The sequence below is a fragment of the Mobula birostris genome, chromosome 4 (assembly GCF_030028105.1).
Source record: "Mobula birostris isolate sMobBir1 chromosome 4, sMobBir1.hap1, whole genome shotgun sequence".
NCBI classification, from domain to species: Eukaryota; Metazoa; Chordata; class Chondrichthyes; order Myliobatiformes; family Myliobatidae; genus Mobula; species Mobula birostris.
In genome coordinates this window covers 84,797,605-84,823,276 of record NC_092373.1, presented here as the reverse complement: position 1 = coordinate 84,823,276, position 25,672 = coordinate 84,797,605, and the positions used below count along the sequence as shown (strand labels likewise).

General features: G+C 42.2%; 1 protein-coding gene across 1 annotated transcript in view; it reads right to left on the bottom strand.

Annotated features, from left to right (window-relative positions):
* Positions 1-25,672, bottom strand: part of LOC140197043 (uncharacterized) — a 128,185-nt gene that overhangs the window by 16,141 nt on the left and 86,372 nt on the right. Inside the window, exons 18-26 of the mRNA XM_072256974.1 lie at positions 23,347-23,504; positions 20,602-20,704; positions 18,644-18,826; positions 17,194-17,338; positions 15,498-15,553; positions 12,845-13,017; positions 11,434-11,611; positions 7,198-7,334; positions 4,415-4,511 (exon numbers count right to left, since the gene is read on the bottom strand). Coding sequence (XP_072113075.1) covers positions 4,415-4,511; positions 7,198-7,334; positions 11,434-11,611; positions 12,845-13,017; positions 15,498-15,553; positions 17,194-17,338; positions 18,644-18,826; positions 20,602-20,704; positions 23,347-23,504 — 1,230 coding nt within the window. The remainder of the gene's footprint in view (positions 1-4,414; positions 4,512-7,197; positions 7,335-11,433; positions 11,612-12,844; positions 13,018-15,497; positions 15,554-17,193; positions 17,339-18,643; positions 18,827-20,601; positions 20,705-23,346; positions 23,505-25,672) is intronic.

The window sequence follows — 25,672 nt, the reverse complement described above, 5'->3', positions numbered from 1 at the left end:
AACTTTCCAGATTTCCCAGAACACTTATGAAATTAATGAACTCAACAACTACAACTGCGAGAAGTGCTTCCAGCTGCAGTTTCTAACAAACCACGTTAAGGAGTTGGAGCTGGAACTGGATTAATTCTGGATCATTCAGGAGGCTGAGGAGGAGATCGATAGGACATATACAGAGGTAGTTACACCCAATGTGCAGGACGCAGGAAACTGGGGTGGCAGTCAGCAAAAGGAATGAGGTTAAGGAGCCAGTGCAGAGTACACCTGTGGACATCCCCCTCAATAAAAGGTGTACCACTTTGGATACTGTTGGGGGAGGGGGGCTGATCTACAGAGGCAAGTCACGGTTGTCGGGTCTCTGGCACTGAGTCTGGCCTTGTGACTCATGAAGAGAAGAGGGGAGAAGAGGCACACTATGGTGATAGGGGATTCATTAGTTAGAGGAATGGACAGGAGGTTCTGCGGGCTAAAACAAAATTCCTGGATGGTATGTTGCCTCCCGGCTGCCAGGGCTGGGATATCTCGGATCGAGTCCATAGCACCTTAAGTGGGAGGGTGAACAGCCAGAAATCATTGTCCATGTAGGTGTCAATGACGTGGATAGGACGAGTGATGGGTTATGCATAGAGAGTTCAGGGAGTTAGGAGCTAAGTTAAAGGGCAGGACCTCCAGGGTTGTGATCTCACATGCCATGTGCTAGTGAGGCCAGAACTAGGAAGATTATACAGTTTAATATGTGGCTAAGGAGTTGGTGTAGGAGGGAGGGCATAAGATTTTTGGATCGCTGGGCTCTCTTCCAGGGAAGTTATACAGAAGGGACGGTTTGCACCTGAACTGAAGGGGGATTAGTATCCTAGCATAAAGTTTTGCTAATGCAGCACAGTGGGGTTTAAACTAGAGTTGCAGGGGGATGGGAACTAGAGTGCCAGAACAGTTAGTGGAGAGGTTGTGGAGGTAAGTATTGGTAAGAGCTCGGACAAAGTCAGGAATCAAAAGGTTGAGCATGGTGCGAGTAGTGTTTTGAGATGCATATATTTCAATGCAAGAAGTATCGTAGGAAAAGCAGATGATAGTGCTGAAGATGAGGTAGCTGGTTTACAAACAGAGGCAATGTGTAGTGAGGAGAGGCTGTTGATAGGGCAAAATTGCAGTCAACAGGGTGAGTTGCAATGTAAAGGCAGACAAAATCAAAAAGAGTGAATAAAGGACTGGGTGTTATATTTGAAAGCATGCAGTATACGGAATAAGGTAGATGAACTTGCAGCACAGTTGCAGATTGGCGTGTATGATGTTGTAGACATCACTGAATCATGGCTGAAAGAACATTATATCAAAAGGACAGGCAGGAAGGCAGAGGGAGTGGTGTTGCTCCATTAGAAAAAAAATTGAAACCAAATCATTAGAAAGAGGTGACATAGGGTTAGAAGGTGTTGAATCATTGTGGGTAGAGTTAAGGAACTACAAGGGTAAAAAGACCCTGATAGGAGCTGAATACAGACCCCCAAACTGTAGTAGGATGTGCCCTACAAATTACAATGTGAGCTAGAAGATGCATGCTGAAGGGACAATGTTACAATAGGGACTTCAATATGCAGGTCGATTGGGAAAATCAGGTTGGTGCAGGATTCCGGGGAGGGGGGTGGTGCGGTGTTATTCCGAAAGTGCCTTTAAGATAGCTTTTTACAGCAGCTCGTGGTTAAGCCCACTAGGGGATCAGCTAAACTGGATTGGGTGTTGTGCAATGACCCGAAATTGATTTGAGAGCTTAAGGCAAAAGAACCCTATGGGGAAAGTGATCATAATATTATCCAATTCACCCTGAAATTAGAGAGAGAAGCTAAAGTCAGATGTACAGTATTACAGTGGAGTAAAGGGAATTACAGAGGCATGAGAGAAGAGTTGACCAGAATTGATTGGAAAGGAACACTGGCAGGGATGACAACAGAGCAGCAATGACTAGAGTTTCAAGAAGCAATTCAGAAGGCACAAGATAAATACATCCCAAATAGGAAGAAGTATTCTAAAGGCAAGATGACACAACGGTGGCTAACAAGAGAAGTCAAAGCCAACATAAAAGCCAAAGACAGGGCATATAATAGAGCAAAAATTACTAGGAAGTTAGAGGATTGGGAAGCTTTTAAAAACCAAAAGAAAGCAACTAAAATGTCATCAAGGAGGTAATGATGGAATACAAAAGTAAGCTACCCAATAATATTAAAAAGGATACCAAGAGTCTCTTCAGAAATATGAAGTGTAAAAGAGGCAAGAGTGGATATTGGACCACTGGAATATGATGCTGGAGAGGCATTAATGGGGACCAAGAAAATGGTGGATGAACTGAACAAGTATTTTGCATCAGTCTTCACTGTGGAAGACACTAGCAGTACGGTGGAAGTTCCAGGTGTCAGGGGCTATGAAGTGTGTGAAGTTACCATTACTAGAGAGAAGGTTCTTGGGAAACTGATAGGTCTGAAGGTAGATAAGTCACCTGAGCCAGATGTTGTACACCCCAGGGTTCTGAAAGAGGTGGCTGAAGAGATTGGGAAGGCATTTGTAATGATCTTTCAAGAATCACTCGATTCTAGAATGGTTCTGGAAGAGTGCAAAATTGAAAATGTCACTCCACTCTTCATGAAGGGAGAGAGGCAGAAGAAAAGAAACTATAAGCCAGTTAGTCTGACCTCAGTGGTTGGGAAAATGTGGAGTTGATTATTATGGATGAGGTCTCCAAGTACTTGGAAGAACATGATAAAATAAGCAGTAGTCAGCATGGTTTCCTCAAGGGAAAATCTTTCCTGACAAATCTGTTGGAACTCTTTGAAGAAATAAGCAGGACAGACAAAAGAAAATCAGTTGATGTTATGTACTTGGATTTTCAGAAGGCTTTTAACAAGGTGCCACACATAAGGCTGCCTAACAAGCTATGAACCCATGGCATTACATGAAAGATTCTAGCATGGATAAAGCAGTGGATGATTGGCAGGAGGCAAAGACTAGGAAGAAAGGGAGTCTTTTCTGATTGACTGCAAGTGACCAGTGGTGTTCCACAGAGATCTGTGTTGGGACTGATTCCTTTCATGTTATATGTCAATGATTTGGATGATGGAATTGATAGCCTTGTTGCAAAGTTTGCAGATGATATGAGGATAGCTGGAAGGGCAGGTAATTTTGAGGAAGAAGAGAGGCTACAGAAGGACTTAGACAGATTAGGAGAATGGGCAAAGAAACAGCAGATGGAATACAGTGTCGGGAAATGTATGGTCATGCAGTTTGGTAGAAGAAATGGAAGGGTTGACTATTTTCTAAATGGAGAGAAAATATAAAAAACTGTGGCTCAAAGGGACTTGGGAGTCCTTGTGCAGGATTTACTAAAGGTTAATTTGCAGGTTGAGTCTGTGGTGAGGAAAGCAAATGCAATATTATCATTCATTTTAAGACTAGAAAATAAAAGCAAGGATGTAATATTATCTGCTGTTTATAAAGCACTGGTGAAGCCTCACTTGGAATATTTATTGTGAGTAGTTTTGGACCCCTTAAGTTAGAAAGTATGTGCTGAAATGGGAGAGGGTTCAAAGGAGGTTCACGAAAATGATTGAATGGCTTGTCATATGAAGAGGGTTTGATGGCTCTGGGCCTGTAGTCATTAGAATTCCGAAGAATGAGGGGTGATCTCGTTGAAACCTACCTATTGAATGGTGAAGGGCTTGACAGAGTAAACGTGGAGAGGATGTTTCCTGTGATAGGAGAGCTTATGACCAGGGGACACAACCTCAGAATAGAGTGGCGTCCTTTAAGAATGGAGATGAGGAGGAATTTCTTTGGCCAGAGAGTGATCAATCTGTGGAGTTCTTTGCCACAGTCAACTGTGGAAGCCAAGTCTTTATGTATATTTAAGGCAGAGGATGATAGACTCCTGATTGGTCATGGCATGAAGGGATTCAGGGTGAAGGCAAGAGATTGTGGCTGAGAGGAAAATTGGATAAGCCATGATGAAATGGTGGTGCAGACCTGTTGGGCCAAATGGCCTAATTCTGCTCCTATATTTTATGGTCCTATAGTCTTCTAAAATGCAAACTATGCAAATGTTCAGCCATATTGCAAAGAGTATATATTGAGGACCAAAGCTAGACTAACTTTTCTATGAAGCTAGAATAGATCAATGTTGTGCTATCACAAGAAATTCAAACTGCAATTCAACACACATACATAAAGTCTCATGTGCAAATGTGCAGATGGAACAACCGAAGAAAAAGTTGCAGACTGAGAACTGAGAAAAGGTCTCTGTTTCCATTTCTCTGAAACCTAAACCCAAAGAATTCTCTTTAATCTTCAAGTTAATTCTTAATATGAAGATTTGGTTAAACCACAAAAGAATTAAATAATGATAAAAATTCAAAATACTGTACAGGTCACTTACTTTCATCATAATACTCTGCCATAACTGGAACAAGGCCACAGTTTCCTCCAATGTAGACTTCTCCTCCATCAAGATCTACTGCATCAGCATCTCCAAACTGTAACCACACAATTTATTTAGTTCTTGCACATGCCTGGCCTTCCTTTTTCTCTGCAGCTTAAACCCATTGATTTCTCTCTGTACCTAGAGCCATTCAGTAGAAACAGATTCAGTTCTGCTCCTCCTGCTCCAGATGCAGGGATGGATAAACTAGAATTTGCAAGAGGGTTTACTTTTTATTCTTACTTTGCCTTCCCAGCTCCAGTATCAACCTTTATTAAGAGAGTATTTAAATATGGAAGTGAAAGAGTCATACTGCAGTATTATAGGGTCTTAGTGAGGTGTTCTGGAGTACAGAGCACTCCTTGTTTGCTACAAGGGGACTGCAATGAAGATATGTCCACCTGGTTCCTGCAATAAAGGATTTGTTATATTAGGAGAGATTGGGTGGAGTGGGGCTGTGTTGTCCAGAAAGTTGAAGAATGAAAAGTGCCTTTATTGAATCATAAATAATTCTCATAAGGTCAACAATATGAGTGCAGAGATAATGGTCGTCCTGACTGAGAAGCCTAGATCCAGGTCCCACGATCTCCGAAAGGGAGAGAAACCATATGGGACTAAGATGAAAGAAAACCTCATCATGCAGATGGTGAAGACTCCTTCTACTCCAGAGGGCTGTGGAGGCTTTGTCATGGAGCGCATTCAAAACTGAACTCAATGGGCTTCTGGACATTAGGGAATCTAAGTGTATAAGGAATAAATAAAATCGAAGATCAGCCTGCTTGCTGAATAGTGGAGCGGAACTGAATGGCCAAATGATGCACGCCCACTCCTATTTCCCATGTTCTTATGTAACTACTTTCATTCACTAGGTCTGTTCTCCACTATCCAGACAGGTAGCTTTAATCGGTACTGCGTAGGTCCTTGCGTCACAAACAAGTGAAAACTGAGCAGATTAGGGATTCACTTAGAAAATCTGATAATAATATAACTGAGTTTGTTTTCTGTCTGATCGTGGATAGGGAGACTATGATGTGAAGTGGTTAATTTTGCACAGGCGGTTTGAGAGAGACGTTGCATTGAGCCATGGTGATATAGATTATTCAAAGGACAAAGGTTGTAGGAACGGAATACTTTAAGTGTGAGGATTGGAAGTAAATTTACCTTTTGGGTTATTTTTTCTGTGCTTGGAGTGGAGATGATGCTGCCAAAGCATCATGTCATTGGTGGAGGACACACAAATAAAGTGCATTTCCTGGATAGTACAGAACTCCTTGAGTCATGTTCGTGGCACATTCTTTACTAGAACAGCGAGTCTCTTGCCAGATTTTGAATGAGGAATTGAAGGGCCTGGAGATGACACAGTCAATGCAGAGCACCTATCCTTAATGTGACTACATCATTAAGCCACTCTGTCTGAACTAGTGGCAGAGCCTGAAATGTTATCCACGCCTCTGTCCATTCATATGCCCTAAACTGCCCAGTTTATTTCAGATTTCCAGCATGATGTGATTGTGGGACTATGCAAATGGAGTTTAACCTGAGTGTCCAAACTGAGCTCTTCTCCAACGTAATCTTCAGCTGACGTAAGAACGTTCCATATGCTAATGTTAACTTGCTGAACATTATAACCAGTCATTGAAAATTGGAAACTGCAGATCCTGAAAATCTGAAATAAATCCAACATACATGCATCTCCCCTTCCCTGCCAGCATTCTGACTGGGCCAGTCCCTCCAGGATCATCTAGTCGGCTGTCCTATCTCCAGCCACTCCTCATTTCACTTGAACTGGAAAGGAAAACCTGACATTTTACCCTTTCTCTTCTCATCATCCAGGGACCTTAAATATCTGTCTGGGTGAATCAAGGGTCCATTTGAACTGCTTCCAATCTAGTGTGTTATCCTCAGTGCTCACTGTGTGAGCTGTACAATTAATATAACAAATGGAAATTTGGTGATCTTTTAGCAGAATATGTCTGTTAACCTGCAAGATGTGAATCTGTTTTAACATCAGCTCAGTCTTTCTTCTCTGTGGATGCTACCCAGTCCCCTGTTTTTTTCCAGTTTCTCTTTTATTTCAGATTTCCAGCAACTGCTGCATTCTGTATCTTGGCTCCAGCATGTTAATTTTCTTTATCTCTAATGTCCTCAGTCATCTCCATTAACTGATGTTTCCCAGGAATTACTAGGCATGATTAACAAGCCTTTCCTTCCCTTTCTTTGATAGCACTAAAAGCAATCATGTCACAGAATTAACCTCTACCCTATCACGCATATAACCTTTGTTAACCTCAACTCCTTCCCTCTATACAACATAAAACATGTTTGTTTTTTCACTTCTCTGGTTCAGATGAAAGGTCATTAACCTTAAATATTAACTGTTTTTCTCTCCACAATATGCTGTCTGACTTGCTATGTATTTCCAATTTTTGTTGGTTTTCCTTTATATTAAATTCAGTCAATCACTTAAGATGTTTGCCTCTCAAAGTCCAACCCTACATCCCATCGTGAGAGGTGCAAACGGGTAAGGCCGGCCAACAGGGCTCTGGTGAAGCTGTATAGGCCGATCTCCTGTGCAGTGGATGCAATGGATTGCAGAAGCTTTGATGAACTCCAACCACACCATCCATTTCAGAGGGCAATGGAGATGGGAGGTCACCAATGGCCTATTCCCCACTTGGGAGGTAAGGGCTCAAGTAAGCAAGTAAGCACTTAAAATGTTTGATTAACATTGCTGCCATTACCTTAATCTTTCTGATGCAGTCTTCAGTACTTCTGCCTTTAACACAACTTACTGCCTTCCAGGCGTTACATTTCTGAAATTCAAGATCGCCAACGGTGCACCAGCGGATCTTTCCAGGATTCAAAACACTGATATCATCTATAACAGTCATTATGAAATAATTATTATTCTTTTTAACAGATTGTACTTACCAACTGGTACAGCAATTCAAGTACTGAACCCCTAGATCGATAGACACTTATTGGCCTCAAAACCCCTACAAGATGTGAATTTGGTTTAACATCAGCTCAGTCTTTCTTCTCTGTGGATGCTACCTGGTCCCCTGGCTATTGTAACTGACGAGTCAGCATTCCTCCCAAAGGTCCTGTTGGTGAAGCTCACTCTCAGACTCTGCATACAGAGTAGAGGATCCCAAGTTTCACAATGTGACGTTAGGGGCATTGATAATTCCAGGCAAAAGCAAAGTCACCTGTAGTTTACCCCTTACCATTCTGCTTGTTGCTAATTGCAGTAATCAATCTCAATTATATGCAGGCCCTCCAGGTTATTGAAGATCTGACTTAAGGAAATCAAACTTTACACAAATTCTCCCTTAAATGCTTAACAAATAATATTAAAATATTTCTATAATATCATGTAAAAGAACAAATTAACAAAAGTTTTAACAATTGTATTCAGTATATGTTTCATAATGGGTAGTGTTAGGGTGAATAGATATCACTAAACAACAAAGATATTGCTTCCTGGATACTTTCAGGTGTATCTTATAGATTTTAGGCTGTTGATCATGAAAATCAGCATGAAATTTCCCTATCACACACCATTTTTTAATCTCCTATATTTGTTATTTCAATTTATAATTCAAGACAGAATAACTGATGACAAGATTAAGTAAGGCATTTTTGTTGGTCCACAAACCAAGCAGGTCATCAATGACCAGCAACTCGAAGAATTTCTAGTGGGGCCGCAATAAATCACATGGAAGGCATTCAAGGATGTTGTTGAAAATTTTCTTGGCATCTACAGAGCACCAAACTACATGCGGCTAGTTGACAATATGCTTCAAGCATACAAAGCATGAAGTGCAATTTGCACTGAGCAAACACTCCAGCTAGCTGGCTTGCACAGGCCCGGAAAACCCATCCTGGGACGCCATCTGGGCCCGTCACCTTCCTTGCATTTATCTTCAGGAAGGCCCTTCTAACGTCCTCCTCAGTGACGATGAATCTCGATGCCACCAGGTCCAGTTCATCCATAGGGAGCGGGATGCTCCTCTTCTGTTCGAATCTTGCGTAGAATACGTGAAACTCATCAGGAAGAGAAGCGCCACAGTTATTGATATACCCAGCCTTTTCTTTGCGCCCAGCGATCTCATTTAGACCATGCCATAGTCTACTGGCATCCCTCTGGTTAGCCTGGGCTTCCAACTTGGCTCGATATTGCCTCTTGGCACCCTTAATGGCTTTCCGGAGTTCACGCCTGGATTCCGTGTAGCGACTGGTATCCCCGGACCTAAAAGCCGCAGCTCTAGCCTTTAAAAGGGACTTGGCCTCATAATTCATCCAAGGTTTCCGGTTAGGGAATACCCGGATCCTCTTGCAAGACACACAGTCCTCCGTGCATTTGACTGTTTAATTATAATGAACCCTTTTTGTTTTTTTTTCTTTCTTTTCTTTACTAACTTTTAGTTAAGTTAAGATTCATAAATATAATTCCTTTAATGGTATGCTGTGTGCTGTCTGTTATTTCTTGTCACTGAGTTGTAACAGGGTAGCAAATTACACAGCATCCACACAAGCCAGGGACTGGGGTGAGAGAGGCGTCTCAGTCTCACTCGGGTTTGGTGGGACCCGAGTGTGTATTCCCTAGATTTGCACAGCCAAGGAAACCAGGGAGGTTTCATTTGTGTAGGTATCATTCCGGATCAATTTCGTTGGAAGCTGTGCAATTGCCCTGAGCAATGATGGAGTGGGCAGTGTGTTTAATCCTGTGTTAAACTATTGTCCAGTAGAGTGATTAAGATACATGCTTATGGATGCTGCAGGGGTTGAGCGGTGGTGCAAATCCACGGGGTTACTGGTAACGAACACTTGGCTTCTCGGGGGAGCACGTTCCTGGCAAGGAACACCCTAAAGCAAAAGCCCAAAGCCATATTCCTGAAGGTTTAGTGGGGCCAAGCTCCAGTGTGTTACTATGGATTGAAGGTATTTATGCTAGAGCCATGCTAGACTCAGGCTCTCAGGTTACTCTGCTGTGCCGTATTTGATGCATTTACCAGTGACACCACTCAGTGTGCTAGAGATCTGGGGTCTTAGTACCGATGACTATCTGTACGATGGATACTTGTCATTGAAGTTGGAGTTTGTGGAGGCAGATATGAGAGTAGCTGAGGTCCTTGACACATTAGTGTTGGTTTGTCTGAACCCGGTCGAGAAGGGTGAAACTTCAATTCTCGTGGGGACAAATACTCCTATTGTGAGGAGGCTAGTGAGAGCCTGCAGGTGGTGGGCCACCAATGGCACACCCTTTTCTGGTGACAGTAATGTCAAGTGTCCCTGTGAGACAAGTCGGGGAGAAAGTACCTCCGAAAAAGCGGAAGTTGACAGCCGGGTCATTCAACTCTTGGGACTCCCCGGTACCTGCAGTTTGGAAGAAGAGGTTGATAGAGAAAATGTTGAAGCTGGAAGATGTCCTTTCTACTGCCAAGTTCGATGTGGGTTGTTCGAAGAGCACTTGCCACACCATCCGGGTGCCCGAGGACACTCCGTTCAGAGAAAGGTCGCGGCGACTGGCCCCTGCAGAGGTGGAGGACGTTCGGCAGCATCTGTGGAAGCTGAAGGAAGCTGGGATCATCACTGAGTCTGGAAGTCCCTTTGCATCTCCAGTAGTGGTGGCCAGGAAGAAGAATGGGAAGGTACGAATATGTGTGGACTATCAGACTCTGAACCGGCGCACAGTCCCCGACCTGCCTGAGTGGTGTGAAGTGGTTCAAAGTACTGGATTTGAGGAGTGAGTATTACTGGATACTCACGAGTGAGGCTGACAGAGAGAAGATGGCATTCATATGTCCAGTGGGATTCTTACAGTTTGTAAGGATGCCCCAGCAACTTTCCAGCATATCATAGAGAAAATAGTGGGGGATATGAACTTGCTTGAGGTATTGATGTATCTGGATGATCTCATAGTGTTCGGGTCCACCTTGGTGGAACACGAAGCGAGCCTACTGAAAGCCGAACGATTAAAACTTTCCCTGGACAAATGCCAGTTCTCCAAGACGTCTTTCAACTATGTTGGGCACATAGTCTCGTGGAATGGAGTAGTTATTGATCCAACTAAGATAGAGGCAGTGACCACGTGGCCAAGGCCCCAGACTGTGTGCACCTCACGCTCGTTCCTTTGATTCTGTGGGTACTATCAGTGGTTCATGAAGGACTCCTCCAAAGTGAGTCACCCTTGAATTCAGCTTCTGTGCGGTTACCCTCCCTTAGGGAAGAAAGGGAGGATGAAAGGAGAGGATGGTAAAGATTATCTTAGCCCTTCAGAGCCTTTTGAACTGAGATGGGATGCAAAATGTGGAGAGGCCTTTCAGTTGCTGAAGAAGCTGCTGATGAAAGTGCCTGTGCTGGTTTTTGCAAACCCCTGATTGCCATATGTACTGCATACAGATGCCAGCAGAGAGGTGGTGTTCTGTATCAGGATCAGAGCACAGGGTTGAGACCTGTCGCATTTGTCAGCCAGAGTCTGTCACTCTCTGAGTGAAATGACCCCACACACAAGTCACAGTTCCTGGCATTGAAATGGGCGGTGGTGGATAAGCTAAGTGACTATCGAGGTGAGGTCGGACAACGGGCTGACAGATGAGAATGGTCCTAGATAATATAGCGATACATGAAAAATCGTTGTAGAGACAGCACATGGCAATGGTGGTGGTCTTATTTACAGGAAACAACCCTTTGGTGCCTGCATAAAGATATGGGAATACAATTAACGTGGTTCCTATGCCCCATAACCTTGGGGCAGTGAATGGGACAAATGGTGTGATAGGCAGTTGCACAAGTGTACAGGCATGTTCTGTGTGTAGGCACGCTCTGCCCCACTGTGATTCCAGAGCTGCAGGCTCTGTCACACTGGAGAATGTCCATCTGACTACCTCTCATGCAGAGGTTGCCTATGGCCACATGGGATTGCCCCTTGCATTCCCGATCAGCAGGATCTCTTATCCAAAGCAAACACTTACTGCTTTTCAGAATCCGTAGAGCGTTTGCGTATTCACTGCCAAGATAAAGAAGGTGATCCATTCCGTGCGGAAGGCGAATCAGAATCTGCGTTGAGTCTTTGAACAATAAATCTTGGCGTCCATATTTTGTGGAGCTGAAGAGGCTGAATGTTGAATTATTCAACTTCCCATATACATCCTGGAAAACATAACTAAATCATTATTATACTGTATAAAGTCTGTTAAAACAGACAGTAAATTGCCATTGAAATGTAGCAGGAACATTATACCCTTCTAAATGTTTAACTATGTAACTTCACATCTTTATGAAGTAGTTTTTTTTTATCTCTTCAGCAGACTATTCCCAATACTAAGAATTCCTAGCTGATAGCAACGACTCCCAACTTATATTAAAAAATTCAGTATGGAAAACTAAAGCAAAGGAACAGGAAATGCTCAAAAGATTCAGTAGAACATTCAGAATGAGTCAGGCACTGGCCCTTTATCAGACTACATGTCTACTATGAGGAAAGTATATTCCAGTATCTCAAGTTATTCCTTGTAAACTCTTCCACAAAGCAACTCATCCAATGTGCTATCACCCTTATTCTAGTCCATCACAACTCTTCCAGTCTATCACAACTCTTCATGTCCATCATAACACTTCCAGCTCACAACTCTTCTAGTCCATCACAACACTTCCAGCCCATCACAACACTTCCAGCCCTTCACAACTCTTCCAGTCTATCACAACTCTCTAGTCCATCACCACTCTTCTTGTCTATCACAACTCTTCTAGTCCATCACAGCACTTCCAGCCCATCACAACACTTCGACTCCATCACAGCACTTCCAGTCTTTAACAACTCTTGCAGCCCATCACACTTCCAGCATATCCCATTCACTTATATATGTCCATGTTATTGCCATTTCCATCTCATTGATTTCGAAAATCCAAAACCACTGGTACAAAGGGAATGTTGCTTTCTCAACAACAACCCAACTCTTCCACCTCTGGCCAGCTTTGGCCTTGTACCATTATACTTGTGTTGGTGCATTCTTGATCTTGCTTGTTCCCATACATGTTAATGCTCTGTCTAAGGTCTTCTAACTTTCTACCCCTTGCCTCCTTTTAAACATACCCAGTCAAATTGCCAAAGAGAAAAAGTCAAATTATTTACGTACATTTGTGAAAGAATTAGATAAGTATTGCAAAAATATTCTCAAATGTGGGAAAAGAGTGGATCACATTGCCTTGAGACAACTCGGACCCAATGGGGCTGAAATGATCATAATTGTGTTCACTGCTGGAAGGATCTTTCGATAGCCCAGCTGATGGCGAGCAGAAGTTGTGCTTTCTTGTCAGAGTTTTGGGCACCGGCTTTGGAGATGGGGAAGCGAAACACTCCTAACATTTACTGCTCCTTCATACCTGAGCACTTGAAAGGAACCTCCAGATGGCCTCGTTCTTTGCTTCCTCTGCAGCACCACTTCTTACCACCACAGCGTGAGCTGGCACTCTAGCCCAGTGACATTCATGGTAAGCTTCAATGGGCTTTCTGGTGCCATCGACACACAGGAGCTCATAATCTTCCCTCTCAGCAGCTGGATCAAAAACAATGCAAGAAGTGAATGTCATCAGATGGGTTTGAGCACACCTCCCAGGTTCAGGTATTAAATGTGAATATCAGGATTTGATAAATACACGTTTCAATGTTATTATCAATGGATAATATTTCTATGATCCCTATTCATGACCATGCCTTCCTGATCCCACTTCAAAGGCTTCCAATGCACTCTGTTCAGAGAATATTCACAAGGCTGCTGCCTGAGATACTGGATATGAAGAAAGGTCGATCGATGATCGGAGAATGCGAGGTCAACTCCTTGCAAATACAGAAAATTCCAAGGGATTTTGATAGGGTGGACTTCTCTCCTTGTGGAAATATCTAAAATTAGGAAGCTTAGTTTCACAACAAGGCTCACCATTTCAGATAACAAAGAGGAATTTCTTCTCTGAGAGATCCATGGATCTTTAGAATTGTATGACTAGAAGAGTGTGTGGAGACAGGAATCTGTACATATCTTTGAAAGAATCTTGGATATATCAATGGGAAAAATGACTAAGTTAAGTGTGGTACCTTTATGACTTGATTACACAAAAGAAAGAAATGGCAGATACAGTATGCTAGATCAGTTATTTTGCAACAACCTTCATCGTGGAAAACGCTGCAGGTATCCCTGAAGTAACCAATGGGCTAATCTCAAATAACAAGGAGGAAGCTGTGAATATCCCAATCACAAGGGATAAAATATTGGAAAAACTCATGGGATGGAAGGTAGTGAAGTTGCCGGGAACTGATGGTGTTCACTCAAGGGTTTTAAAGGAGGTGGCTGCAGAGGCATTGGACACATTGATTTTTTTTTTGTTTCAAAGCTCACAAATTCCTGGGGGATAACAGAAGATTGGAAAATAGCCAAAATGACTCCCCTGTGCAAAAAGTGAGGAACAAAGAAGGCGGGTAACTCTAGGCCAGTTAGTTTAATATCTGTTGTTGGCAATGTGCTGGGGTCAATAATCAAAGAGGAAATAAGAAATTATTTAGGAAAAATGAATATATTTGATAAATTAGTTAAAATTTTTTGACGATGTGACAAGGAGAATTCATGGAGGGGAGCATGAGGGGCCTGTAGATGTAGTGCATTTAGATTTCCAAATGATATTTGACTGATGCAATATTGAGGCTGATGCACATGTTCTGAGTATGTGTATGGAAAATGTGTTGGCATGGATTAAAATCTGGCTGTTACCTACAAACAAAGGGATCCAGGGATTGGTTCTTGTTCATCAATAGTTTGCATTTTACATGAATGACCTGACAGACGAAACAAACAGTAAGGTTTCCAGGTTTGTCAATGAGCACGCTGTGATTATGATAGTGTGAATCTGCAGCAGGATATAGGTATGTAAACTGAATGATTGGATGGAAACCTGGCAATTGGGATTTAATATGGGGAAGCATGAGTTCATACACATTATTAAGGAGAATCAAAAGCAGATGATCATCTAAATGGAAAATGATACTGTCAATGAGAGTTGTTCAGGGGGATCTATGTGTCCTGGAGCATGAGTCATGAAGGGTTAGCAGGCAGGTCCAACAGGCAGGTAGGAGGGCAAATGGCATTTGGGTCTTCATTGCGGTAGAGATAGAGTTTAACACTAGGGAGGTTTTGTTACATTGGTGAAGCTACAGAAGGTCTTCTTACCTAAAAACAAAATGATGTTGTCTCAATGGAAGAAATCCAAAGGAAATTTACTAGGCTAATTCCAAGCATGAGAGAGTTGTCCTACGAAGAAAGTCTAGACACTTGGGATTTCCTAGAATACTCCTCAGAATTTTGAAGAAGACTGTATTCAGACGTATAGGTATTTGTCAAGATAATGTGTTAAGGTGTTTTTACCATTTGGAGAGTCACAAACAAGTGTACATAGATATATCATATTGGGTCAGTCCTGTAAAACAGAGGTGCATAGAAATTCCTTCTCTCAGAAGGTAGTGACTACCTGGAATTCTCTGCCCCTGAGGGTGGTTAAGGCCAGATCATTAGATAAGGTGAACTAGATAAATATGTGAAAGATTGAGGACTTGACGGTTAAAGGGGACTGTCAGAAGTTGAATTGAGGCCTGCATAAATCAGCTGTGATTGTATTGAATTGTGGTGGAGGCTTGAGGGGCCAGAGGCCTTCTCCTACTCCCATTTTCTTATGTTCTTGCTTTCTTTGAAGGTAGATATTAACTGATTTTTAATTACAAGGCAGTCAAAGGGTATGGGGAGAGTTTAGGGAAATGGTATTGTGGCTAAAGCTGGATCAGCATAATTTTATCTAATGGTAGAGCAACATCAGAAGGCAGACTAGTCTGCTCTGCTCTTCCTTATTAGGTTATGTTCTTTCCTGTAAGTGGTCTCCCTCCATCCCTCCTGACTTCCAGCTCAACACCCAATCTGATGTTTGACCACCAAATGTGAAGCACTCTTTGTCCAAGAAAAGCAGAATTAAGGGTAATCCTCACAGATTCACCTACGTGGCACTGTAGTGTGTTTCATAAAGGCGACATCTCCAACACCTTCCTTTAAACATCTGGAAAGAAATAACCAGATAAATCAGATTCTGTAAAGAGACAGTCATATCTCCACCTAGAATATCTATAAAATAGTAAATTATTTCCACAAGTCTCCAACGGGATTAAATGCAAATACAATGCAATGAACAGATAGTTTATGCGAAATGCTTTCATCTCGATGAAAAAAGGCAAAATATATACTGTAGAAACCTGTGATGTCATCAACAAGTCCAATGAAGAAGGAACAAATTCGTCCTATGGCACAGACAAATTTCCACCATACCATAAACACTGTTCTTTGTATTCACAAACAGGACCATCTTACCACTTTTATTCAAAAAGTCCTGCCAAGAAATGGGAGAAAGAGAAGAGTAGGTGAGCTGGACAGAAGACCAAACAAGGGGATGACCTCCTCTCAATTGGCAAGTAACGTCAGGCCAGTCACAATGACAGTTCTTAAAAAACCTTATCGCACAGCCTGAGGTACCTTTGAAGTGGTGCTGATTGGCCCACTGTTGTCCACTTGTGATATGATTCTCACTCACAGGCAGTTCTGTGAGCTTTATCCAACGTGATGAAGAAACAGCAAGAAATATCCAAATTAAATCAGTTCATGGCTTGGAGCTGATGGTGATCCTATGGAGCTGACATCCCTGAAGACCTAAGCAGTGGAGTTTGTGTGTATGGGAGGTGCTACTGTAGACAAAGGGTGAGTTGCAAAGAGGTGAGAATGCATTGCAGAGTTCAGTCTGGCTGAGAATACGGGGTGAAGGGTGTGAATATTTCAGTATGTGTACAAGGTGATAATCAAGCAGATTGTTTTGACCTGGATTGAACTGAGGTTTTCATGTGATTGTGAGGTATTACATCACACTCCTCACATGGCTTGTAGGTAACAAATGGCCTCCAGGGACATCTGAAGATGAGTGACCTGTTTCAAATGGAAACCAACCTATAAGAGCAGCTGAAGAATTGAAGTGAATTATTTCATTGACATTTTACCAGATGATTTCCCCTGAAAACTTGATGACAGAGGCACTGAATCAAGCTGTAGTGGATAGTCAGGTCGATCACCTTACTCTGACCAATTCCTGCAGCACTAGTGGCCGTCTGCAACCACAGACCTCTCTTGTAGCACTAGGTTTAGCTTTTGTCAATGTTGTCTTTGATCCTCAAAATACTCCTAAAGCAGAAGGTGTAGCCCAAACAATTTAGAAATTGCCCTAAAATCCATGATGAATAATCCACCATTTAAACATTTCTTTTCCACTCCTGCACATTGTAGTGCCTCCATCTCTTCCATTAGTGTACACACGCACACACACATGCCCTTTGCTCATTATTATAATTTCTTCAAAGCTGTTCTTACGATAATTTCCTCCAGTTCTGATTAAGACTGTTCACCCTAAATATTAACTGTTGGCTGTTTTGCGGCATTTTTGAAGTGGGTCAAAAACAAAATCACTGACTGCAGAGGTTTGAAGTAATTTTAACCTTTTTGTTAGCGGAGTCAAATTATTCAATGCATGCTTAATATTAGCTAGAGAAAAGAAGGTGAGATTTGAACTGTTTAGACTAAAACATGTGCAATTAGTAGAGAAATCTAACTTGCTGTCCTGCAGAAAAAAATAACTATGTAATAACAAAGAGTACCTACAAGAATGCTCCTGAGTAATCGTAGTAAGGTTCTTCATGCGATCGTTTGCAGTGGTTCTCAGCTGTTCCTTTACACAGTTGACAGAGCTTAGGGAAAGTCGCCTTAGCACCTGGAACACAGCTGGAGGAGAAGAAATTTTCCACAACTGAAAACAACAGAGAAGATAAAGTAAGTGAAGATTGGATTCCAGTCATAGGAAGAAGAGTTCAAAAATGTGGAAGGCCAAAGTAATTTCAGTAAAGCAAGCAAAAAGACCTTGCCGAATTGCAAACACGGGAAATCTGCAGCTGCTGGAAATTCAAGCAAAACACATCAAAGTTGCTGGTGATTTCAGCAGGCCAGGCAGCATCTCTAGGAAGAGGTACAGTCGACATTTCGGGCCGAGACCCTTCGTCAGGACTAACTGAAAAAAGAGCTAGTAAGAGATTTGCTGAATTGCACTAGATTTTTGTGGTATGAATGTTTACACTGTCACTGCTGCTGTGATAGCTCTCCCCTCCTTGAAGCGCACCTCAGCTCCACTATGGCTATAGCAGTCTAAAATACAGCTCATTATTCCCACTGTGGTCAAACAGAGCAGAAGCTCATCCCTCAGAACTCTCAATATGGCTGCTACAGGCCTGACCTTAGCTAACTCTGCCACAGCAACAGAACAGTGAGAGTGCTAGACACAGCAATATTGTTCCAGACAACTGTCTGCTGCCTGTAGTCAACAGATTCACAAATGACCATCAGACCTGTCTATGAGCCAGAACTTCTGTTCCTGTTCTCTTCGCGCAAATCAGCACCAAAAGGAGGAGGTAAAAGAAGAGCAGAGAGGAAACAGAGGCGAAAGAGGAGAGAAAGAGAGGCAAAAACAGAGGGAGTGAATCAACAAAGGTAACACAGCTGGTGGTCACCAGTAGAAGGTAGGGACAATGAGGGAGAAGGAAATAATAGCAGAGAGGGAGAGAATAAAAATATAAGATCTGAAGGGAGAGTGCAACAGAAAGGCGACGGACAAATGGGTGGGTGAAAATGGAAGAAGAGAACTGTCAGTCTGAAAGACGAAGGAGGAAGAAAGGAAGTGAAAAATCTTTTCACTAAAGAGTACGGTATATTTTTGAGAGCCTCACGACAGCAAAATCTGGCTCACTAAATCTCTGTCCATGATAAGGTACTAAACAATTCACACAATTCTGCAGAATTATAGATCTCATTATTACTCCATGATGTTCTTAGGGCCATTATTGCTTTCCCATAATGTGACTAGTGTCCTGTCACCTCCGGGTATGTTTCTACATATCTCTCTGCTCATCCTTTTTCATTCACTCTATAACAGCAGCAAATCTTAGTCCAATGCATTGTATCTGCTCCTGATCTTGATGACATCTCAGTGTGAAGTTCCTCTATCTTGTATGCTTGAGACATTGAGATGTTTATGAGAATATAAAGAAGTACAAAATCTTACCTTCTTCAATGGGATCAACTCCATTCCAAGATGTTAGGTTGTATTTCAAAATCGTTCCTATTGGAATATTCCAGCCGGCAGATTTACCAAGGCCAGTGTGGCAGGATTTTTTGCCCTTTAGATCCTGGAACTGAAATTTGCTTCCTCGCTTTACCACTGCGACAGCGTAGTAACAGGATTCCCCTGTAGCAATATAAAATATACCATCAATTATATTCAGATCCTGGTCATTTCTCCTCACATGAAGTTCACAGAGTTAGCAGAGCACAGTGTGGCAGTGTAAATAAAACAATAAATGCAGAGATGGCACTAAAACGGCAAAGTAGTGCAAAGACTGCAGTGCACACTGAATTACTGCAAAATGAAATGCGAAGGTGGCAATAACAGGATGACTGTGAGGGGGAGAGTTAACACAGCAACGATTAGAACCATAGATAATGCCAACTGCACTTAAGCATAGTGCTGACATTCTACTTGTATTGCTCATGAAATAAGATGCTTGTCAAATCTCTAATGAAGGCCACAGACACTAATTTGAAGGTCAAATGCCTTAAGGTAAGGTAATAGAGATTTATTTCATGAGTGCTGTGGAAGGATTGTAAGAGTCATAGTAAGAGCAGCAGAGGGTGGGGGATTAAATGTACATTAATGGAATAATTATTAACATGGATTTATGATTGTTGTAGAGTTTTTTTTGGATTGGGGTATCAGATGTCATAAAGATCTCCATATGTTTGACCATTCATAGGTTAATGAAATGACTCTAGCAGGGTCTACCACAGATTACACAGAGAGTTCTTTAGATTATAGAAATGTCTCTGGAGAAGATTCTATTAGTGGCTCTGACAATGACTAGAGAGGGGTCTTCTTCAGGTTATAGAGGGCTCTGATCTGGGTTCTGTCTCAAATTACAGAGATGACTCGAGAGGGGTCTGCCATTGGTTATAGAGAACGTTGGAGGTAGATGGGGTGGGATGGGGGGAAGGGGTGCTTTATCAGGTTTCTTTCCCAACTGCATGTTACAATGATAACATCACTAGTCTGCCCTGCCAGCAATACAGGATATACTGAGAAATTATAATAGAGTATTGTAGTTTATTGATTCTAAGGTATAATTCTTTTATTACATCGATGACAGGTTGTTCCTTATCTGTGGAACATCTCACTCAACTCAGATGTTCATAAAGAGGGTTTTGCAAAGGCTGAGTGTGTCTCCAAAGGGTCTCGGCCCGAAAAATCAGCTCTTTACTCTTTTCCTTAGATGTTGCCTGACCTGCTGAGTTCCTCCAGCACTTTGTGGGTATTACTTTGGATTTCCAGCATCTGCAGATTTTCTTGTGTTTGTGATTTTAAGTAGTCTGTTCAGTTTTATTCAGGAATGTAAAAAAATTATAAGAGACGTAGATACAGTGGACAGCCAACATCTTCTTCCTAGGGAAATAGAAGGGGGCATAATTTTTAAATGATTGGAGGGAAGTGTAGGGGAGATGTCAAATGTACACAGAGTGGTAGGAGCATGTGACACACTGCTGGGGTGATGGTAGAGGCAGATACATTAGGAAAATGGAGGGCTAAGCAGGAGGGAAGGGATAGGTTGAAATTGGAGCAGGTGAAAAGGGTCGGCACAACATCATGGGCTGACCTATATGGTTTTGTGTTCAGTGTTTTATGCCAACCATTCTGATGTATGGTTTGTAAAGTGTTCGATGTTCTGTTTATGAGTTATATTGGCTTAACTCCTGGATTTATTCATTGTATCTTAAAATAGAAGTTTTGATCCAATTGAATTAGTTCCTGGACTGCTTCAGTGCCAAAAACAGTTCTGTGCTCTGGTCACAAGCAGCCAGAAGGAGGTAAGGCAGCAGGTTTTCTTCTGGGAAGATATTATAAATGTCGTGACTCTCTCACACACACATTTTCAGGCATGATTTTTCCTTGAGTACTTGATAAGAGATTACCTTCAGTCCTTTCAGCTGCAATTGGTTTAAGCTGTGGTTCAGGCAAGAGACCTCCCACATATATATCTCCCCCATCCACAGTTACGGCATCTGCGTTTCCAGCCTGAGAATCAGAAATAAGAATGTGGTTAAATGGGCTGCCTCGTCCTTCCTTCTAATCCGCCAATACTTAGGACAAAAAGAGTTCTTTTTTTAACTCTGCTTTTCTTTGCACAGATGCTGCTTGTCCTGCTGAGTGTTTCCTGTACTTTCAGGACTCTTTTTAAGAACATTGTTCTTCCCCATATTTGTCCCTTTTTTGTGTTCATAAAATCTAGTTCAACATTGTGCAATCTACACTTCCTAAAGGTGGGCAACACACACAAAATGCTGGAGGAAGTCAGCAGGCCAGACAGCATCTATGGGGGTGAAAAGCACAGTCACAATTTCGGGCAGAAACCCTTCTTCATCAGGACTGGAGGAAAAAAGCTGAGGAGTAGATTTGAAAGGCTGGGGTAGGGGGGAGAGAAACACAAGGTAAGAGATAAAACCTGGAGGGGGAGGGATGAAGCAAAGAGCTGGGAAGTTGATTGGTGAAAGAGACAGAAGACCATGGAAGAAAGGGAGGGGAGGAGCACCAGAGAGAGGTGATGAGTAGGCAAGGAGATAACATGAGAGAGGGAAAATAGGATGGGAAATGGTGAAGGGGTGGGGAGGCATTACTGAAAGTTTGAGAAATTGATGTTCATGCCATCAGGTTGGAGGCTACCCAAACGGAATGTAAGGTGTTGTTCCTTCAACCTGTGTGTGGCCTTTCCATAGCAGTGGAGGAGGCCATGGTTGCACCTATGGAATGGGAAGTGGAATTAAAATGGGTGGCAACTGAGAGATCTCGCTTGTTCTGGTGGACGGAGCATAGATGCTCGGTGAAGCAGTCTCCCAATCTATGCCAATTAGCCTACCCTTGCTAACAGTGGGTTCACTTCCTTCAAAGATTCAAAAAACTTTATTGTCATTCTAACCGTACATCAGCTCTGCAGGGCAGAATGAGACAGCGTTTCCCAGGAGTTCTAACTGACACCTGGTACGATTTACTTGGATAAGTGCCTTCCTTATACTTTCTGTAAACAGATTGCTCATGTGTCATTCCATTTATAGTAATCTACCTGATATCTAAACTATTCTATCACCAGTTTATTGCCTGAGTATCTTATAATTACTGTTACAAATGTATTCTACTTTTACATGCAGACTTTTCTCCATTCTTGCAGCAAATTATTTTATTTATTTTTTAGATTTGTTGAGTACTTGACATACTTCATGTGATGCTTTTAAACTTTTCGCTTTAATAACATCAGATCAGAGCATCTCTAACCAAAGCAAAGCCACTCTATCTCCCTCTGCTGTATGTTCCCTTTTGTCTAAGAAGCATAACACCGGGCTTAATTTACAAGACAAATATTCTCAGACCTAGTGTTCCAATATAGAAGTCTACTTTGCCATCATTCACTACCTTAGAGAACAGTTTACTGAGAACCAAGTGGAGGAAAGGAATCAAAGGGGTTGGACTAGGAGTCAGCATAATCTTGGGGGACTAACATGACAGATGAAAATAATTGAATGCTGTTAGGCATCACAATGATGTTGCTACTTCATGGTCTGGATATCTGGGTTTGATCCTGACCTCTGGTGCTAACTACGAGGAGTTAGCATGTTCTTCCTGTGATCATGTTGGCTTCCTCTGGCTTCTCCCACTTCTTCCCACACCCCAGAGATGCGAGGGGTGGTGCTTTACTTGGCTGCAGTTGGAGGTGTGACAACTGGTCGGTCATTTGCCTTAATGGCAGAGCATGGCAGAGAGTTGATGATTTACATGTAAGAAAGTAGCTAGCAGGAAAAAAAAGTGGAGAAATGGGACAAAAGGCGTGTTTTCAAAGCCAAAATAGATTTGATGGTCTAAATGGCCTTCTGTGTCACATGAGGAATTTTGGTACCCATGTGTGTTACTCCTTATTCACGTTGGAGGGATACTATGCTGGGAAGTAGTACAGCTTGCAGTCTTGGGACTTCGGCATACCTATCCCAAACACGTTACCGGGGTTGATTAGGTAGTATACAGTTCCAGGTGACTGCAGCATCATTACAGGGTCATCAAGGAGTTACTAGCCACTTTGCAGCAGCGTGTGTGATTCTGGCCAGCATGTAACAAAACAGCAATGTTCCAGGATGATGATTATGTTAAGGCAACTTAAGTTAATTTTGGGCTCAAGTATTTTACAGTATCTTATATCAGATGAGTTGGGATGGGTTGGAAAAGTTGTGAAGGAGGGTTGTGGTGTAGATATGAAGAGGGATCAAAGCACAAAACACATACACAGCATGTGGGTGACAAACGTGCTTATATTATCCCCATGGAACCCATAACAGAAAGGATGCAGATTGTTGAAACTCAAAGATATTCAGAATACTTATCATTGAACACCCAAAATAGAGAGTCTCTTTTCCCAACATCATCGCTGCATGCCATTATTCCAGGAGCTGATACCTGCTGGAAATGTACACTCCATGGGCAGAATGTAAACTCCAATGGCCCATTCAGTTAGAGGGAGGGATTAGCAGCAACTGAGATTCCTGTTCGATTGCCAGTAGGGAGACACAGTTTAGAATTATATTGAAGTACTGCCTTCTGCAGTTCCAAGATTACTGCAACTCAAATAATCAAATGTTTTGACTACAAACTTCTGCCAAGTCCAAATAATTCCTTACCTTGATAGCAGTCAAACAAGCTGCAGCCGAGTCTTCTCTAATACATTCGAAATTGAAGTAATAATTTGACATTGCATCCTTCAAATCCTTGCATTTTGATAACTCTGCTACTGAGATTGTACACCAGGTAATATTCGGGTCAGCTGCAAATGAAAGTGCTGCAAATGATAAAAAAAAGGGCCATCAGAGAACAATTAGCAAAGGGGAAATTATATGAAGTTCAGAATGAAAGATATGGTGATGAGATAGGACAAGAACCACAATGGTTTTGAGGGAATAGCAAAACACAAGGGTTTCATTGGGAGACAGGAAGGTGTATAGCAGTTGTACAGGTTAAAGGGAAAGTAACACTGCACAAGTTAAAGTACAAAATTATACAGAAGTGAAAATAACCAATAAATTCATGGGTAGAGAAGAACAATGATTATATAAAGGACTGCTTTGTGCATTAGTTTTGTGAGGTACATATCACCTTTCATGGCGAATCACTTGAACATTTTTGCCAAAATGCCATTTTAAGTGTACTGGATATTCAGCAGCCAACTTCAGCAGAGTAAAGGTAAGATCCAACAACCCGTCTTTGGAAATGGGAGCGGTGGAGGGAGAATTCTCAACAATAGAGAAGTGAGTGAATGTATGGTGAAAGGAAAGGGGGTGGAGGTTGAACAAGAGTAATGAATTAAAACCATAACATCGTAAGACAGCGGAGCAGAAGTAGGCCACTCGGCCCATCGACTCTGCTCCGCCATTCCATCACGGCTGATTTATTATCCCTTTCAACTCCATGTTCCTGTCTTCTCCCCATAACCTTTGATGCTCTGACTAACCAAGAACCTATCAACTTGCACATTAAATATACTCCAAAACTTGGCATACACAGCCATCTCTGCCAATGAATTCCATAGATTCATCACCTTCTCTCATCTCTGTTCTAAATGGATATTCCTCTATTTTGATGCTGTGCTCTCTGGTCCTAATCTCATCCACTATAGGAAACAACCTCTCCACAACCACTCTTTCTAGGCCTTTCAATATTCAATAGGTTTCAATGAGGTTCCCCCTCATCCTTCTAAACTCTGGCGAGTACAGGCCCAAAATCATGAGAAGCTACTCATACAGTGCATTAACCCTTTCATTCCCAGAATAATTCTTGTGAATCCCCTCCGGGCCCTCTCCAATGCCAGGAAAACTGCTCTTTAATTCTTCAAGTGTGCTCTAACCATTTCCTTATAATGCCTCAACATCACATCTTTGCTTTTAGTATATTCCAGTCCTCTTGAAATTAATGCTAATATTGCATTTCCCTTCCTTACACTGCTCAACCTGCAAGCTTAACCTTTAGGGAATCCTACACAAAGACTCCCAAGTTACTTTGCACCTCTGAATTGTCTCCCCATTTAGAAAATGGTCTACACCTTTATTCTTTCTACCAAAGTGCAAGACCATACATTTCCTTACACTATAATCTATCTGTCACTTCTTTACCCATTCTCCCCATCTGTCTAAGTCCTTCTGCAGATTCCAAGCTTTTCAACACTACCTGACTCTTCACCTATCTTCGAATCATCTGCAAACTTGGCCATATCATTGGCATATAATGTAAAAAGAAGCATTCCCAAAACTGGCCACTGTGAAACGCCACTAATCACCAGCAGCAAACCAGAATAGGGCCCCGACTGCCTCTTGCCAGTCAGCCAAACTTCTATCCATGCCAGTATGTTTCCTGTAATACAATGGGCTCTTATCTTGTTAAGCAGCCTGATTGGTGGCACCAAGTCAAAGGCCTTCTGAAAATCCATGTAACCAATATCTACAGACTCTCCTTTGTCTATCCTGTCTGTTACTTCTTCAAGGAATTCCCATAGATTTGTCAAGCAAGATTTCCTCCAAGAATTCTAACAGATTTGCCAAGCAAGCTTTCCCATGCTGACTGGCCCATTTTGTTTTGTGTCTCCAAGTTCCCCAATACCTTATACTTAACAACTGACTCCAACATCTTCCCAACCACTGAAGTCAGGTTAACCGGCCTTCATCCTGCCTTGTGTAGCTGGATCCTAGACTTCCTGTCAGATCTCCAGCAGGTGGTAAGAGTGGGCTCCATCACCTCTGCCCCTCTGACCCTCAACACAGGTGCCCCTCAGAGCTGTGTCCTAAGCCCCCTCCTTTAGTCTCTGTATACCCATGACTGTGTCACCACCCACAGCTCCAATCTGCTAATTAAATTTGCTGACAACACTACGATGATTGGCCTAATCTCAAATAATAATGAGGCAGCCTACAGAGAAGAAGTCTTCACCCTGACACAGTGGAGTCAAGAAAACAACCT